The sequence below is a fragment of the Nicotiana tabacum genome, chromosome 23 (assembly GCF_000715075.1).
Source record: "Nicotiana tabacum cultivar K326 chromosome 23, ASM71507v2, whole genome shotgun sequence".
Lineage (NCBI taxonomy): Eukaryota > Viridiplantae > Streptophyta > Magnoliopsida > Solanales > Solanaceae > Nicotiana > Nicotiana tabacum.
In genome coordinates, this window is record NC_134102.1 from 41,828,104 (window position 1) to 41,844,230 (window position 16,127).

A 16,127-nucleotide genomic window follows, 5' to 3' on the forward strand; every position below is an offset into this window, starting at 1 on the left:
ATGTATTGTACTTGTGTCTAGAACTTGCTCGGTATATGAGTCGAAGAAAAATTTTAGGTGATGGTCGGTTTGAAAAATAATTTTAGGCTTTCTTTGATCTTTTTGAGCTTTATTGCTTACCATAAATAAAATTTATCCCTAGTTAACTCTTTTTGAGCATATAAAATTTTATTTGGCACCCACATTACGAGCTTATACCCTTTTATTTTTAATTGATATTTTTTATCCTTTTACCTCTTAATGCACTTTAATTGTAAAATGAGCACTAAATGAAGTAATAAGGGACTAAGTGTGAGGTGACTTTTGAGAGGAACTAATGAAAGGAATAAATGTGCACTTTATTTGTAAAAGAATACGCCACTAGTGGAAATCACAAAAGAAAACAATAGTTGAAAAAAAAAATTAGATGAATAAATATCTTATTTTTGCTAGTGGGGTGTAAATTAAGATAGTGCCTAAAGAAAAAGGGAATATTTTTTGTGGGTGATATTGTTTGTGAAGTTGAAGTTGGATTGAGAAAATATGCGCTTAAAGTTGATTATGTGATGTGTTAAAGTTCTTAGGTGGGTGAGCCTCTATTCCTAAATATATCCTACGCGTCCCTTAGCCCACATTACAACCACAGAAAAGCCCTAATTGATTTTAGATCGAGAGAGCTTACATTAGTAGAGATTTATATTAAGGGCAAGCCTATGGTACCAATTGCATGCATGTGATTTCTTTTGGGAGAGTGAGCGATTTTTTTATATATATGTGAGTTCTTAAAATATATTTGAGCATTTGATTTGAATGTGTGGATTCAACTTATTCTCTTGTTCTTGTTGTGAGTGCACATGATTTCATGAGAGATAGGTAACGTTATTAGATTTTTCTATGATGTTGGATGTTCAAGCCATGAGTGCATTGTGACATTGAGTCAGTTTTTGAGGTGAGGATTGTTATGAGCACGTTGGATTTGTTGTGAATATTTTTGAAGAATGGCATAAGTAAAGGGAAGTTTAAGTGATTGTGTATGCTACAATTTAATTGTTGCTATCAACCATGGTCATTGGTGTAGTGTGCTTCAAATGTGTAAATATAAAGTACTCAAGAATAATGTGAATTGTTGTTTGACTCAAGGACGAGCAACGTTTAAGTGTGGGGTGTTGATATTTGGCTTAAAGTATGTATATTTATATGCATATTGCCTTGCATTTTACTCAAATTTCGTGGATTTCGGCTATGTAATGTAATGATTTCGCAGTGTTTTTATGTGTAGGAGTCACCCGGGAGCAATGTGGGATAAAAGGGCACGATTGAAGCAAAAAAGGGAACAAAATAAAAAAAAATGGCCAATGTAGCGCACTGGGTAGTGCCAGGACTAGCGCGACGCGCTACCCTGGACACTGGGTGATAGAAAACTCTCCTACTTTGCTCGGGACAAGGTTTTTGGGCCCAACACACCCCCAATTCATAAAAAAAGAAGTATAAACCTATTTTGTTCTTTTTTTTGGGGGGAGGGGGGGTACTTTGAGAGGAAAACATAAGCACAGAACACTATGGAGAAAGGATTCTCAGGTTTTTGTCATCTTTCTTAGTGTTTTCAACTATTTAACACTTATGAAATTGTCTAACTATACCATGAGTGTCTAAGAACCTCGTTATTCTGGGGTTATAGGTCGTTATTGACTATTGTAGTTTGACGGTTGATTGTTTTGCTTGATTTATCATATTAATTTACTATTATTCAATCTTGCACTGATGAGCGCAAAACACAACACAAAATTATTGCTCGCTAGTCAAAGATAGTATAGTTTAATTATCGTCTTCACAGGGAATGAATTTAAATAGTGTTCGAATAATCTTCAGTTGATTACTATCTAGAAAAATTAACACTTGATTTGATGACTATTACTATGATTAACTACTAAAAATTAAGCAATTAATAATTGACCATAAAGGACATCAGATGAGCAATGAAGAAATATCAATAAGAGAAATAAGGGTAATTGACTAGACATGTGCAAGATAATTGACTCGGGATCAAATTCTTGAGTTAGTTCACTCTATAATACTGTTGATTCTCATGAATTCAATAGATAATCAGATTACACTTGAAGTTAAAGTTCCTCTTTCGCTTAAATGTTAAATTAAGTAAGTAATCCAATTGGAGTACGGTAAACAATTGCAATAATAAAATGGTGGTTATGATCTAAAGGGTAACTTCTCGCGAATATTTTCCTATTTTCTAGTTAGATTAATAATTCAAGAGGCTCTTTCGATTACCTACTTGAATTACTAATTTAAACTAGAGCATAAGATGTAAAGAAATTCACTATCAAGCTTCTCTTTCGATTAAGCAAAATAATAAATAACTCCACAATACGAATTAAAACTCCATCAATTAATTCCAACTATTATCAAGAATCGAATCCCTAATCAAGTTATCAAAACACCGTATCTGTCAACACCCTACTGGAAATTACTCCATAGCAATGAAAAATGTCATCTCAATTAGGTTTAAAAACAAAGAAAACATCAATGCTAATTATTCGATACAAACTCCCGTATTGCACCGATTGTTGGTTGAAATCTTGATGAATTCTTGTGTCTTTTGCCTTGGTTGCTTCTCAAATCTTTTGTAGGTCCAAAGTCCCTTCAAAAATATATTATTGGTGTAATTATACCCTGTAGGAATGGGCCCGGATGAAACTACTCTTTCCTTAGCCGAAACAGGAAACAACTATGACCAATTTTTACACCCGCGTCGCGCCATGCGATGCGCTTGTGAGGAAGTTCAGAGAGGTGAATTCTGCCAGGCATCAACTTTTATACAGTCGCGTCATGCCATGTGGCACCCCATGCGGTGACAGTGATGTTTTCTCAGAGTAAATTGTTTCATCCACTTTTTGACATCCGGACTTGGTCCTTGACCCCTGAATGTGATCCCGGCTTAACCTCTTGGGCTTCTACTCATACTTCAAAGGACCAACTTGTTCGATTTAGTTTCAAGTTACCTTAATAGCTTGGAATCATTTTCTGCAAGGCGTAAAATACGTAATGAGTGTAAATGTGTAATCTACTATCATTTAAGCTCAAACACACGTAAAATGCAATAATTAGAGTGCAATACTACGACTAAAATACGGGTTTATAGCCTACCATCAACACTTAATTATTCTATTGTGTAGCTAACAATAGAGTACTATCTACGAATTTATAGTTGAGCTCGAAAGTGAAAACTATAGATTGCATAAAAGATTGAATAGAGTAAGTTATGGAATCCGGGCATCGAAGAATAGATTCGCGATTAGCTATCTAAGAAGCATCAACAAACAGTTAGAGCACAAAAATAGTTGATTATCATTGATACTAGTTATCCACAAAGCATAGAAGAAAATAAAGGTATCGCATCGTTAGCAAAAAGAAAAAAACAATTATCCGAGTCACTGGTTTGTCTAACTAGGCTAGGAAGGTTTCAAGGCTGGGAAGGACCAGGTTCTTGGTTTCTGGCCTGAAGTAGCTTTAACATATCATGAAGAATGCCTTTATTCTTCTTCTTCTCCTTTGCAAGCTCAGCCTTGAGAGCATCCCTCTCAGTTTCTACTTCAACCAGCCTCTTCTTTAGCCTCTCAATCTCAGTATCCTTAGCCCCGCTCTCCTGTACCAAGACTCTTACTTTGCTGTTCACGGGCACCTTCTTGGATGAACCAGGTTCTTTGGGAGCAGTGTGGACTTCATAGACACATGTAGTCAAGGTGTTGGCCTTAAAGTGATCTTTTCTTGTACTAACATCCCATTTCTTGAGGGGCACCTTGAAGTAAGCAAGTACAATCGTGAGAATGAAACCATAGGGTATGGCATGAGTTTTGGTGCAAATTAGAACCCTATCAAGAAGCTGGATGATAAATCCATGCCAATTGATCTACCTCCCACTATCTAGATATTTCTTAAGGACCAGGTCCATAAAGGTGGCAATGTGCCTTTTTCCTACATGGCAACACGACCTTGTTGAAAAATTCAAACAACACTTTGTAGGCAGTCTTCATCTCACTTTTGTACACAACCTTGGACTGAAGCTCTTCTTTATTGTCAGCAAACTTCCTTATAATGGCAAGTGAGATGGGAAGGTTTTCTAGGCTTGGCCATTTTAGCCTTTTGTAATCATTGTACCCTTCAGCAAGTACTCCCAGAATTTCTCCCAATTCCTTGTCGTCAAAGCTCATAGTCACCCCCTTCACCACACTGGTAACTCTCCCATTTTTTATCTCACAATTTTCCATTAAATCCATAATCTCATTTCTGGCAAGCCTTCTATCCATCAGAAGGACCGTGTCCTTCCAACCCTGCAGTTGTAGTTTTTCCAGCAGCATCACCATGCCTTCCTCCTCCAAGTTCTTGAGGAGTCTACCCTTCAAGATGGTTCTTTTCCCAAACTTAACCATCTTGTCCTGCTCTTCATCAGATTCCTCTTATTCTTCACTTTCCTTTTCCTCCAATACTTGCATTTTTCTTAGATTTCTGGTAGACCTGGGTTTTTTTGCAAAGGTAGAAGGCTCTGCATCAGCAGGCTTTGAAGGTGACTTCTTTTTGGAAGTCTTTCTTTTCTTTGCCTTTGGAGTCATAGCCTCCACCTCCTCTGCCTTGTCTTCATCACGAATAAACAGGCCCATATCCTTAATATCAACTGCCTAAACAGGCTCACTCACTTTCTTCTTTCCCTTTGCAGTAGATTTTCTTTTACTCTCTTCTAGGGCTTTTTCCAGTTCAGCCTCACTTTGCTTCTTCTGATTCCTTATAGTTCTTCCTCTTGTAGGAGGAGTCTACTGAACTTTTCTTCCTTTTTGGGTTGTTACTGTTAAACAACTCATTTCAGTAGGTCTTCGAGGGGTTTCTACAAAGATGGAACATGTTCTTGGAACCTTTTTCCTCAACCTAACCAGCCCCTCAGCTACACTTGCATCTCCAGACCTACTACCACCTTCTTCTCTCAAATTTCCTTCCTCCTCAACGGAATCCTCACTCCACAACACCATAGCCCATATCTCCTCGGTCAACTCAGCAAGAGTAGGTGAAGATTCAATCACTCCTTCTTTTCCCTTCCCCTCACATCACCTGGAGCACCCTCATTCTTTTTCTTTTTTTTTTAATCTTTACCACTAATATTTTTAGATTCAGTGATTTCAACCCCAGCAATAGTTCCAACCATAACAAATATGTTCTCCAAATTCTCAGCAACCCTAGAAATTACTTCAGATATAATCTTAGGACTAGATGTTACCTTCTTCATTTAAGATGAAACAATTTCTTCCCACTCAGTTGAAGACTTAAAGGATTTTTAAAATTTTTTGGGTTTCTCTGGCCGGCTTGCTTTCAATTGTTCATTTATTTTCTTGATTTGTTCACTGTCAGCGAAGATCTTGCGAGCAAGCCTCTTGAACCTTCCTTTTTTTTGTGATAGGTGTGGTTGAGGGTGTGGTTGAAGGAGTGGGTGTGGATTCTTTGGGTAGTGATGAAGGATTTTCAGAAAGGTTAGCCACTGATGTGTTTGGATGTGTGTGTAGAAGAGATGAGAGAAGATGGAGAGAGTTGTTTGATGGCAGGAGAGTTTAGAAGTGATGATATGGGTAAGGCCAATTCAATTTAAAGAGGGGGAGTTTAACTGGGTAACGACAGCTTTTCAGAAGCTTAGGAGTCTAATCAAACTGGGAGTTAGTTTGAAAAGACGTTGGAGACTTCCCTAGAATCTAGGCAATTATGGTGCTGGGACTCTCTTTGGGTGAAACTGGTTCTTTTTGTAATGGATAAGCTCTAGGGAGGTTAGGATTAAATGAGACTCTCCTTTTTATCATGATCCAAATACAATTATTTTAAAATATGCTAAATGGAGAATACATACCATGTAATCTTGATTAACCAGGTTCTTCACTGAGAATTCTCTTGTGTAAGTCTAAATTTTCCATGAAAATAAAAATAATATCATTAGAGATTAATGAGACATTTTAGCACATGGCATAAGAGTATACTAGTGAAAGTATGAGACTGAGAAAAATCTAATCAAATTATGTAAAACACTCACAAATTATATAACCAATTTGAATTAGAACTGTTTCGTTTTAGGTGATCTTAATCATCCCTAATTCTAACATGTTCCTTTCAAAGTGAACTCTACTTAGAGCTTTTATAAAGATATCAGCTATTTGTTTGTCAGTAGCATAAAATTCCACAGTGATCAAACCCATTTCATAGTTGTCCCTCAAAAAGTGATGCCTAACATCTATGTGCTTAGTTCTTTTGTGATGAACCGGGTTCTTGGTCATACTAATTGCACTGGTGTAGTCACAAAAGATGGGGATACAACCTACATCAACTCCAAAGTTCATTAATTATTTTTTGATCCACAACAATTGAGCACAACATGAGGCAGCAGCCACATACTCAACTTCAGCGATAGACAAGGCCACAAAAATTTGCTTTTTGGTGGCCCTAGACACAAGACATGAGCCAAGAAAGTGTGTCATACTTGAAGTGCTCTTTCTATCCACAAGAAAACTTGCATAATCAACATCAATATATCCCACTAACTTGAAATTACTACCTTTTGGATACTAACAAAGGTCAGTGGTGTCTTTTAGGTATCTTAAGATCCTCTTGACTGCAGTCAAGTAAGACTCCCTTGGATTTGCCTGAAATCTAGCACAAAAGCCTACACTGAAAACAATGTTAGGTCTACTAGCAGTGAGATATAACAAAGAACCAATCGTTCCCCTATAGAACTTCTGATCAACAGATAAACCGGGTTCATCTATATCCAATTTTGTGGTTGTTGCTATAGGAGTGTCAATTTCTTTGGAGTCTTCCATTTTAAACCTTTTAAGCAACTCTTTCACATACTTCTACTGATGGATCATAGTTCCATTTGAATTTTATTTAATTTTTAAGCCTAAAAAGAAATTAAGCTCACATATCATACTCATTTCAAATTCACTCATTAATTTAGAAAATTCTTTACTTAACTTATCAGTAGTTTCTTCAAAGATTATATCATTAACATATATCTGAACTACCAAGAGATATTTACATTTTTCGTTTAAGAATAAAGTATTGTCAATTTTACCTCTCTTGTAGCGATGCTCAAGCAAGAATTTTGACAGTCTTTCATACCATGCTCTTGGAGCCTGCTTGAGCCAATAAAGTGCCTTGTCAAGCTTGTACACATGATCAGGACATTTCTTGCTTTCAAAGCCTGGAGGTTGTTTGACAAACACTTTCTCCTTTAGATAGCCATTGAGGAAGGCACTCTTGACATCCATTTGATGGAGAGTGAATTCCATGTAAGCAGCAAAGGCTATAAGGAGTCTAATTGCTTCCAATCTTGCAACTGGAGAAAAAGTCTCATCATAGTCTATGCCCTCCTCTTGACTATATCCTTGAACCACCAATCTTACCTTGTTCCTTGTAACTGTTCCATTTTTGTCAAGTTTGTTTTTGAAGACCCATTTTGTGCCAATTGCTGATCTGTCCTTGGGTCTTTGTACCAGATGCCAAACTTAACTTCTCTCAAATTGGTTGAGTTCATCTTGTATTGCATTCACCTAGTCTGTATCTTGCAAAGCCTCAACAACAATTTTAGGTTCAATAAGAAATAAAAAAAGCTTCAAAAGCACAAAGATTCTTCAAAGAAGATCTGATTTTGATTCCAAAGGTTAGATCGGTGATTATGTTCTCAATGTAATGAGAACTTTGATACTTGTAAGATTTCACAACCAGCTAGTTTCCCATCAATGTTCCTTCAATGTTTAGTTGCTGAGGAACAGGTTCATGGACAGGTTCCCTCGAGGTTTAAGAATCAGCTCCTCTTTGTTCAGTTCCCCCTGTCAGGTTGCCCTTGGTGGAAGGACCTATTCCATCACATGTTCCTTCCTCTGATGCAACTTCAGTCTGGGTTGTGGTCCCATTTGAGTTTCTTACCAGCCTAATTGCTTCATCATCCTATTCCTGCCTCTCAGAAAGAATGTTAGTTTCATCAAAAATCACATGTATACTCTCTTCTACACACATAGTTCTTTTGTTATAAATCTTATAAGTTTTACTATGTGAAGAATACTCCCTCATCATTTTTGGGATCAAACTTACCTAGGGAATGTTTACCATTATTGTGCACAAAGCACTTGCATCCAAATGCCCTAAGATGGGATATTTTTTGCTTTCTCCCTTTAAGTAACTCATAGGGAGTCTTCTCAACAAGAGGTCTAGTCATGCACCTATTTATGATGTAGCATGCAGTGTTCACAGCTTCTGCCCAAAACTATGGGGCAGTTTACTAGAAAGAATCATAGTCTATTTCTTCCAATGTCCTATTCTTTCTTTCAACTACTCCATTTTGTTGTGGAGTCCTAGGAGCAGAAAAATAATAGTTTATGCCATGCTCATCACAAAATTCAGCAAATTTAGCATTCTCAAATTCAGTACCATGATCAGACCTAATTGATGCAAGTTGATTACCTACTTATTTCTGAGTTTTTCTAACAAAAGAAGTGAACATGTCAAATGCTTTATCTTTAGATGTTAAAAATAATGTCCAAGTAAACTAGAGTAATCATCAACAAGCACCATAACATATCTCTTACTACCTCTACTCAATGTTCCCATTGGTCCACAAAGATACATATGGACCAGCTCCATCGTCCTGATAGTGCTTACCATTTTCTTTCCTTTGAAAGTGGATCTTACCTCCTTTCCCTTTGCACAAGCCTCACAAACTTTATCTTCCTTTAACTTAATGTTAGGCAGCCCTATCACCAAGTCCTTGGGGACTAGTTTGTTGAGTTGGCTTAGACTGGCATGTCCAAGTCTCTTGTGCCAAAGGAGTGGATCATTATCCAATACACTTAAGCAAGTGAGTTCATTATCTGAAAGTGTGGACAGATCCACAACATATATATTGTTCACTCTTTTTCCCTGCAAAACTATCTTGTCAGTGGTAAGATTAATCACAAAGCATTTTATAGAGGTGAATGCTACCATGTTACCTCTATCACACAATTGTGATACACTTATTAGACTTTACTTCAGTCCATCTATCAAGTAGACATTCTCAATAGAGTGAGAATCAGTCTTACCTACCTTTACAACCCCAATGATCTCACCTTTCTTTCCATTTCTAAAGGAGACATTACCTCTTTTAAGGTCTTCAAGTGAAAGGAACTGGTTCTTGCTTCCTGTCATATGCTTTGAGAAACCACTATCCATGTAGCATATTTGTCTTCTTCCCTTAACTTGGACTTGCAAAAAGAAATCAAGGGTTAGTCTTAGGAACCCAAACTAGTTTGGGTCCTTTTCTATAGGCAAAAGGATAAATAAAATTATTGTTATCCCAACTTGGCAACCTATTTTTTCCTAGAACAAATTTTTTTTCTCTTGACTTGCCTTCTCTTTTGCAGTGCATTCACTCTTATAGTGACCAGCGTTACCAGAGTGTGTTCAAATCTTGTTCTCAGGGAGTGTGAGGTACTTGCTTTTGGGATCCCACTTAGGTGCAGAGTTCCCAAAGCCAAGTCCTCTTCTGTTGCTACTATGATGTTCTTGTAGTCATGAAAGTGCATCATAGGATCTGTTCCAATTACAAGCTCTGTCTAGCTCATGCTTGACCTTGTTCAGATCCTCCTTTAGGACTCTTACCTGTTCATCCCTCTTATACAACTCATCTTTCATTTTCCTTCATTTTCTTCTAAAGTAAGTGTGTGATCAACTGTCTTTTTGCCTGTTCCTAATTTCAATTTTAGATTTTCAGATCTAAGTTCTAGGACAGTTGTGTCAAGTGCATGAACCTGGTTCATGAATATAGTATTTTCACTTTCAGTTTCACAAGCCCTAAGTTTTAGGTTTTTGCACTTGGCTCTCAAAATCACACATTCTTTGACAATTGTTCCTTTTCATTATTCACATCCTCAGATTCATCAATTAGCTCTAGTAGTAACTCATATAACCTTTCTTTAGACAAAAATTTAATCTTGTCTTTGAGATGAAAGACACTTACCTCAGTTTCTTCATCAGATTCTCCAATGTCTATAAGTGCTCGTTCATCATCATCATCATCATCATCATCTGAGCTTTCTCCCCAAGTAGTGCCTTGGTTGATCCTTTGTTGTTAATTTTCTTAGGTTGAACCTGTTCCTTCTTCATGTTTCTTCGTTCAGCTCTTTCCTTCTTTCATTCAATTTCCCACAAAGGACAGTTTTTGATGTGGTGATTAGTCTTTCCACACTTGTAGCAGCCATCATTGGTTTGCTTCTCATGAGCTTTTGCCTTGTTGTAGCTTCCACTTCTTGAAGAACCCTTTCCTCTTCTCAGGTACTTCTTGAAGTCTTTGGTGATCATATCCATTTCATCATCTTCTAGATCAGAACCGTCAGTGATTCTGAGAGCCACGCTTATTTCCTTCTTATGTGCATCCATTTTCATGGTTTGTCTCCTAAGTTCATAGGCAGTGAGATTCCCAATCAATTCATCTAGTAGGAGAGTGGCAATGTTCTTTGATTCCTGGATGGCAGTGATCTTGCTTTCCCAAGTGATTGGCAAGATCCATGCAAGAATTTTCTCAACTCTTTCTTCTTCAGGGATAATCCTCCCAAGAGATTTTAGTTCATTTGTCAATGTAATGAACCTTGTGTACATCTCCTGAATGGTTTCCCCATCCTTCATAATAAAATTCCCATACGGTGAATACAATAGAGTTCCACTGGATCTTTTTACCCGAGTTGTTCTTTCATGGGCCACTTGCAATGTGTCCCAAATTTGCATAGCAGTGGAGCAACCTTGAATTCTGATATACTCAGCTGGACCAAGCCCACAAACAAGACATTTCTTGGCTTTAGCATTCTTCTCCCACTTCTTCAAGTCCTCAGCATTGCAATCCACTCTTGATTTTGGCACATGTACTCCTTCAGCATTTTTTTTCAAGGTTGCCGATTGACCATCAGTGACAATGTCCCGCAACTCATAGTCTTCTCCTTGAATGTGATCTCTCATTCTGTTCCTCCACCAAGAGTAGTACTGGCCATTAAAGAGTGGTGGCCTAGAAGTGGATTCCCCTTCCCAATTTTCTGGTAGTGCACTCATCTTGATCTTCTCCTAAGGTGTTAGCCTCTTCAAGGATAACCTGCTTTGATACCAATTGATGTATACTTTAATACCACACAAGAGGGGGGCGATTTGTGTGGTGTCCAATTTTTCACGTGCACAAATTATAGAAGGACATGGTTATTCTATGTGTTCCTTGTACTATTATTGTGGAATAGTAAATGTAGAAAGTAAAGAACACAAGTATTTTTACGTGAAAAATACCAGGCTCAAAAGGTGAAAAAATCACGAACTACTACCCAGTAGGATTTTTCCCAACACTTCACTAAATCATTGAGCCAAAAACAATATTTACAAAACTCTTGTAAACCTAAGGATTACCTCTAATCCTTTTAGTAATCAGCCACAGGCTGTTGCGACTGCTTCAAGTTAACTCTAACTTGAACAATATAACTAGAGTTTACAACCTCTTGCAAACCTAAGGATTAACTCTAACCCTTGTAGCAACACGCCACAGGTTGTAGCGACTATTTCAAGTTAACTCTAGCTTGAATAATACAACTCAGGTACCTAGTACAATTTTCTTCTAAGACAGCTTAAAGGTACAACTCAAAATGTCTACTACAATTTGAACAAGAAATAAAGAAAGATTCATAAAACTCTTTATGGAATTGGTTCTTCAATCTGGTTCGTGTAGCTTCAAAATCACACTCTTGAATCTCACAAGAATTGCTTACAAAATGCCTTGCTATTTTGCTCTTAATTCGTGCTTTCACTTCTGTATGTGTATGTCTGTAAAATGAGAACATCCTAAAATATATAAAGTTAGTAGAATAGGAAATAACTAGAAGTCTAATGCTTTACTCTTCCTTAGTGGAAGAGTTATAGTTATCTTCAACTTCTAACTCTTCCCTTATCTAGGATAGAGTTCTCTTAGAGTAAAGAGTCCTCCTCTTTATCAATTATGCAATATTTTCGTTCAGGAGATACCAGATATAACCACTTAAGCTTATCTCCTTCACGTGCATACCTTGTGCTTGAATCTTTCCGTGTCTGTGTATACTGTGTATGGACCTGGTTCATGCTTGAGTTTCTTTGTAAATCATCAAAACAACTTACTTAGGGCAACAACATGAATTCTTGTTAATTCTAATTCTATAGACATATAATATTAGGTTAGCTTGAATAAGCGAGTGAAGCGTCGAAACAACTTCACGGGCATAATAAACCCTGCTAATCAATAAATTAGATAAATCAAGTGAGTAAATCAACCAGAAGAATGCAATAGGACAGACATTAATCCCGTAACATGGGACTATTCACATCTTATTGAATTCTTGCTAAGTGTTTGTTTGCTCTACTTGCGATCTTATTTTCCTGTTTGCTTATTAGTTTCGTAGTAATTTAGTTAACAAAAATCACCATCGTTTTCTTCACTATCACTTGATCAATAAATTTATAAATAGTTTAGATTGGATAATAGTTGATCATAAATTCTCGTGTGAACGATACTTTTTCATCACTCTAGTACTTGTCGATCGCGTATACTTGCGTATGCATATGGACCCAATAGACTTGAACTTGTGGTACAAAATCTGTCTAACGTGAACAATATTGAGGTGGGTTCGACTTGGTATGAGTCGTCGGAGCCACAAAACCTGAGTAGTTAATTGAAATAATGGCAAAGGGCCAAATATACCCCTGTACTATGAGAAAAGGTTTACATATACCCTTCGGTATACTTTTGGTCCAAATATATCCATGTTATAATACTATTGGTTCAAATATACCCCTCTTCTGTTAAGTTTGTCCAAGGTGGACATCCAATCCTACTTGTCACTAATATTTGATGAGGTGGATGACATATGTCATGCCACATCAGCTCCCCTAACCCATTTTAGCCCTCCCTTTATTTATTTTTCCACTATTAAAATTTTCTTTCCCCCCACCACTATTGCCATCATAACTGCCACTATTGTCGTGTTCCTTTGATTTATGAAAGATAAACCATTAAACGAACCTCTATATACGCCAAAGTTGATGAATAAACTACTTCCACAAAAACAAAAATATTGTCAAGATAAATTATTCCTATTTAAAAATTCATTACTATATAATAGTAGAGGTCAATGGCAACATGTCACGTCCCGAACACAGGGAGCGCGACCGGCGCTCAACCGAGTAAACCCAGTCGAGCAAGCCTAATTTATATTAACCTCTCATCATTACTCATGCTGATTTACCATAACATAATTAGATCTTGACTTTCATATTGAATACATTTGGCTCAATGGCCCATAATTTCTTTCTCATGATGGTTACACAACTTTATAAATAGCTGTAAATATTGTGAACATAAATACATGACAAAACTTAAATCTTTAATTACATGACCCACAGTGTACATGGAGCTTCTATGATGATAGATACCTAAATACATAAAATGAACTAGACCCAAACACCTACTAGAACTGTAGTGGGATCACCATAAACTGAGTAGTGAAGAAGATCCCTATCAAAGATCCATATCATCCTGTAGAAGTATACCTGCATCTATTAAAAGATGCAGCGCCCCCGACAAAAGGGACGTGAGTACATGTGGAATAGTACGCGTATGTAAGGCAGTCAAAACAACATATGAAAATACGGTAACTCAAATAATAGACAAATAAAGTACATCAAGAAACTACGAAACATCCCATAGAATCACATTTCAAGTCTTATTATACTTGCATCATTCTAAACTTCTTTTAGGATCAACTGAGCCATATGAACTATACATGGAATACATAATATAATGTAATTGTAACAACATGTACAAACAAGGCCAATGAAAGCGGCACCTTCATCCCTTATTTTACACAAATATATTTCATAGACCGTCCTTAGTGTTCACATATCATATTATACACCTATGCGACTCATAGACCGTTCACAGTATCACCTATATAATACACCTGTGTGTTTCATAGATTGTTCACAGTATCACCTATACAATACACCTGTGTGTTGCATAGACCATTCACAGTGTTAACTTACACAATACAAATACACCTATTCAAGGGATTGGAAATACAATATGAATATGATGAATCATGGTAACAGTAAAAGGGATTAGATAGCCGTTAACGACATGAAAATTTATTAAGAGCTTCCATTAAAATTAATAGATATTAAGTCAGGGATCCTCTATAACCACCTTCACACAAAGCAGCCCTGCCGCCTCACCCCAACATATGTGGGTGAAGGTATATCACGATACCACAATCTCTACACAAAGCGACCCTGCCACCTCACCCCAATATATGCGGGTGGAAGTATATCACAATACCATAATCTCTACACAAAGTGGCCCTACCGCCTCACGCAGTATATGCAGGTTGAGGTGTAACCACAATACTACAATCCCTACACAAAGCAGCTCTGCCGCCTCACCCCAATATATGCGGGTGGAGGTGTAACCATAATACTACAATCCCTACACAAAGCGGCTCTGCCGCCTCACCCCAATATATGCGGGTGGAGGTGTAACCACAATACCACAATCCCTACACAAAGTGGCTCTACCACCGCCACCCCAATATATATAGGTGGAGGTATAAACACAATACCACAATTTGGATTCTCAAATGATAATAGTTAGTACAAAAGATTTCCTTTCAAATCATACCCTTTGGCACCTTTGCTCTTAACAAGAATATAAGTTCATAAGATTTCGTCATATGTGAATTAGAATCTGATCATATTGAAGCCGTACAAAACTTTCTCCCCAAGGGAGGTATAACATAATTGAGTAAAAATAGAGAATGATTATGCACATGACCATATATATATACCCAAAGCGACAAGACTAGCGCTACTTTTGAGGTCGTAAGTTCCCGGATCATTGGAATACTTCATGTTCATATTCATGCTCATCATGGAGAAATACACCTCATTAAATTAGCACATGTATGGTAAATCAATAAGTCAATTTCAATGGCACATGGCCCAAATACGTTTTCCATAACATTTTTTGTCACTTAGCATAGGACGTCCCTCTTCCACTTCATTATATACTCCCTTGTCATCTTAAGGTCTTTAGCTATGTTCATGCTTCTTGGGGACGTAACATCGAAGTCATTTACATCAATTATTTTAGAAGCATACATACTATGATTGAAGCCATTGGGACATACAACACCTCATAATTCTCATTTTGGCAAACGGCCACATTTCATGTTCATACTATCACCTACTTGTACTTGCCATGGCTGATCACAGGACATCAGGAACATTTAAAATATTTAGGAACACCTTAGCCTCTCCTCATGAGAGCGTAGGAGCTTATAGCACATTGGAAACACAAATACGAATACGTTCATCTCATAACCTTTTCACACCATATATCACTTCATTAGTATTTTTAACTACTTACACATCATTATTTCATTGGCACCCTTGGCCACACATATTATTACTCATTCATGGCACTGTGGCCGCATATCATATTCCACACATTCATTTCTTTTCTTTCAAAGATTATCATCATAAATATCATCCTATAGAATACTCTTGAAAAATCTCTTCCCAAAACGGGTAATACATAATTTCAACTCATGAATATGTAAGAACTCACAACATATTGGAAATACCTACGAAGCATAGCATTAGTTAAAACAACCACATTTGGACATGACTTGAGTACATAAGATTTTGGACAATTTTATTTTCGGAGTCAATTTGGAATAGTTGAACCAAAGCTCATTTCATAATCTTTCACACATCATTTCATTTCATTGGTGCTATTGGCCATAAGTATAACTTTCATTATTGGTACGCTGTCCACACTTTATATCCACTACTCACTACTTTCACTTTTAAGAATCTTTATAGATTATCGACAACAATGAATCTCTAATCATGACTTTTAGTACACATATGAGCAATTAAGAGTCTTAAGCACATTGAGATTTCTTACACAATTTGGCATAATAGCCTTCACTTGAAACACGACTTGAAGTCATAACATTTTAATACCCAACTCATGCTTTGAACACATTTCCGAAGGATTACATCCTATGATA

At 37.0% G+C, this 16,127-nt stretch overlaps 1 protein-coding gene across 1 annotated transcript; it reads right to left on the reverse strand.

Moving 5' to 3' along the window:
- Nucleotides 1–5,125: 5,125 nt before the first annotated feature.
- On the reverse strand, nt 5,126–11,100 carry LOC142177127 (uncharacterized). The gene is made up of 2 exons (XM_075245592.1): nt 10,646–11,100; nt 5,126–5,219 (listed from the first exon to the last, which is right to left on the reverse strand). The coding sequence occupies exons 1-2, from the start codon at nt 11,098–11,100 to the stop codon at nt 5,126–5,128; spliced, it is 549 nt and encodes a 182-aa protein (XP_075101693.1).
- Nucleotides 11,101–16,127: the final 5,027 nt, after the last annotated feature.

What these genes read in the sequence shown, in the direction of transcription:
- LOC142177127 (XM_075245592.1), bottom strand. Translation starts at nt 11,100, where the DNA reads ATGAGTGCACTACCAGAAAATTGGGAAGGGGAATCCACTTCTAGGCCA. An exon ending in ATTCAGGAGATGTACACAAG is followed by an intron (nt 5,220 to 10,645) that starts GTTCATTACATT and finishes AGTAATTTCTAG; the next exon opens with GGTTGCTGAGAATTTGGAGA.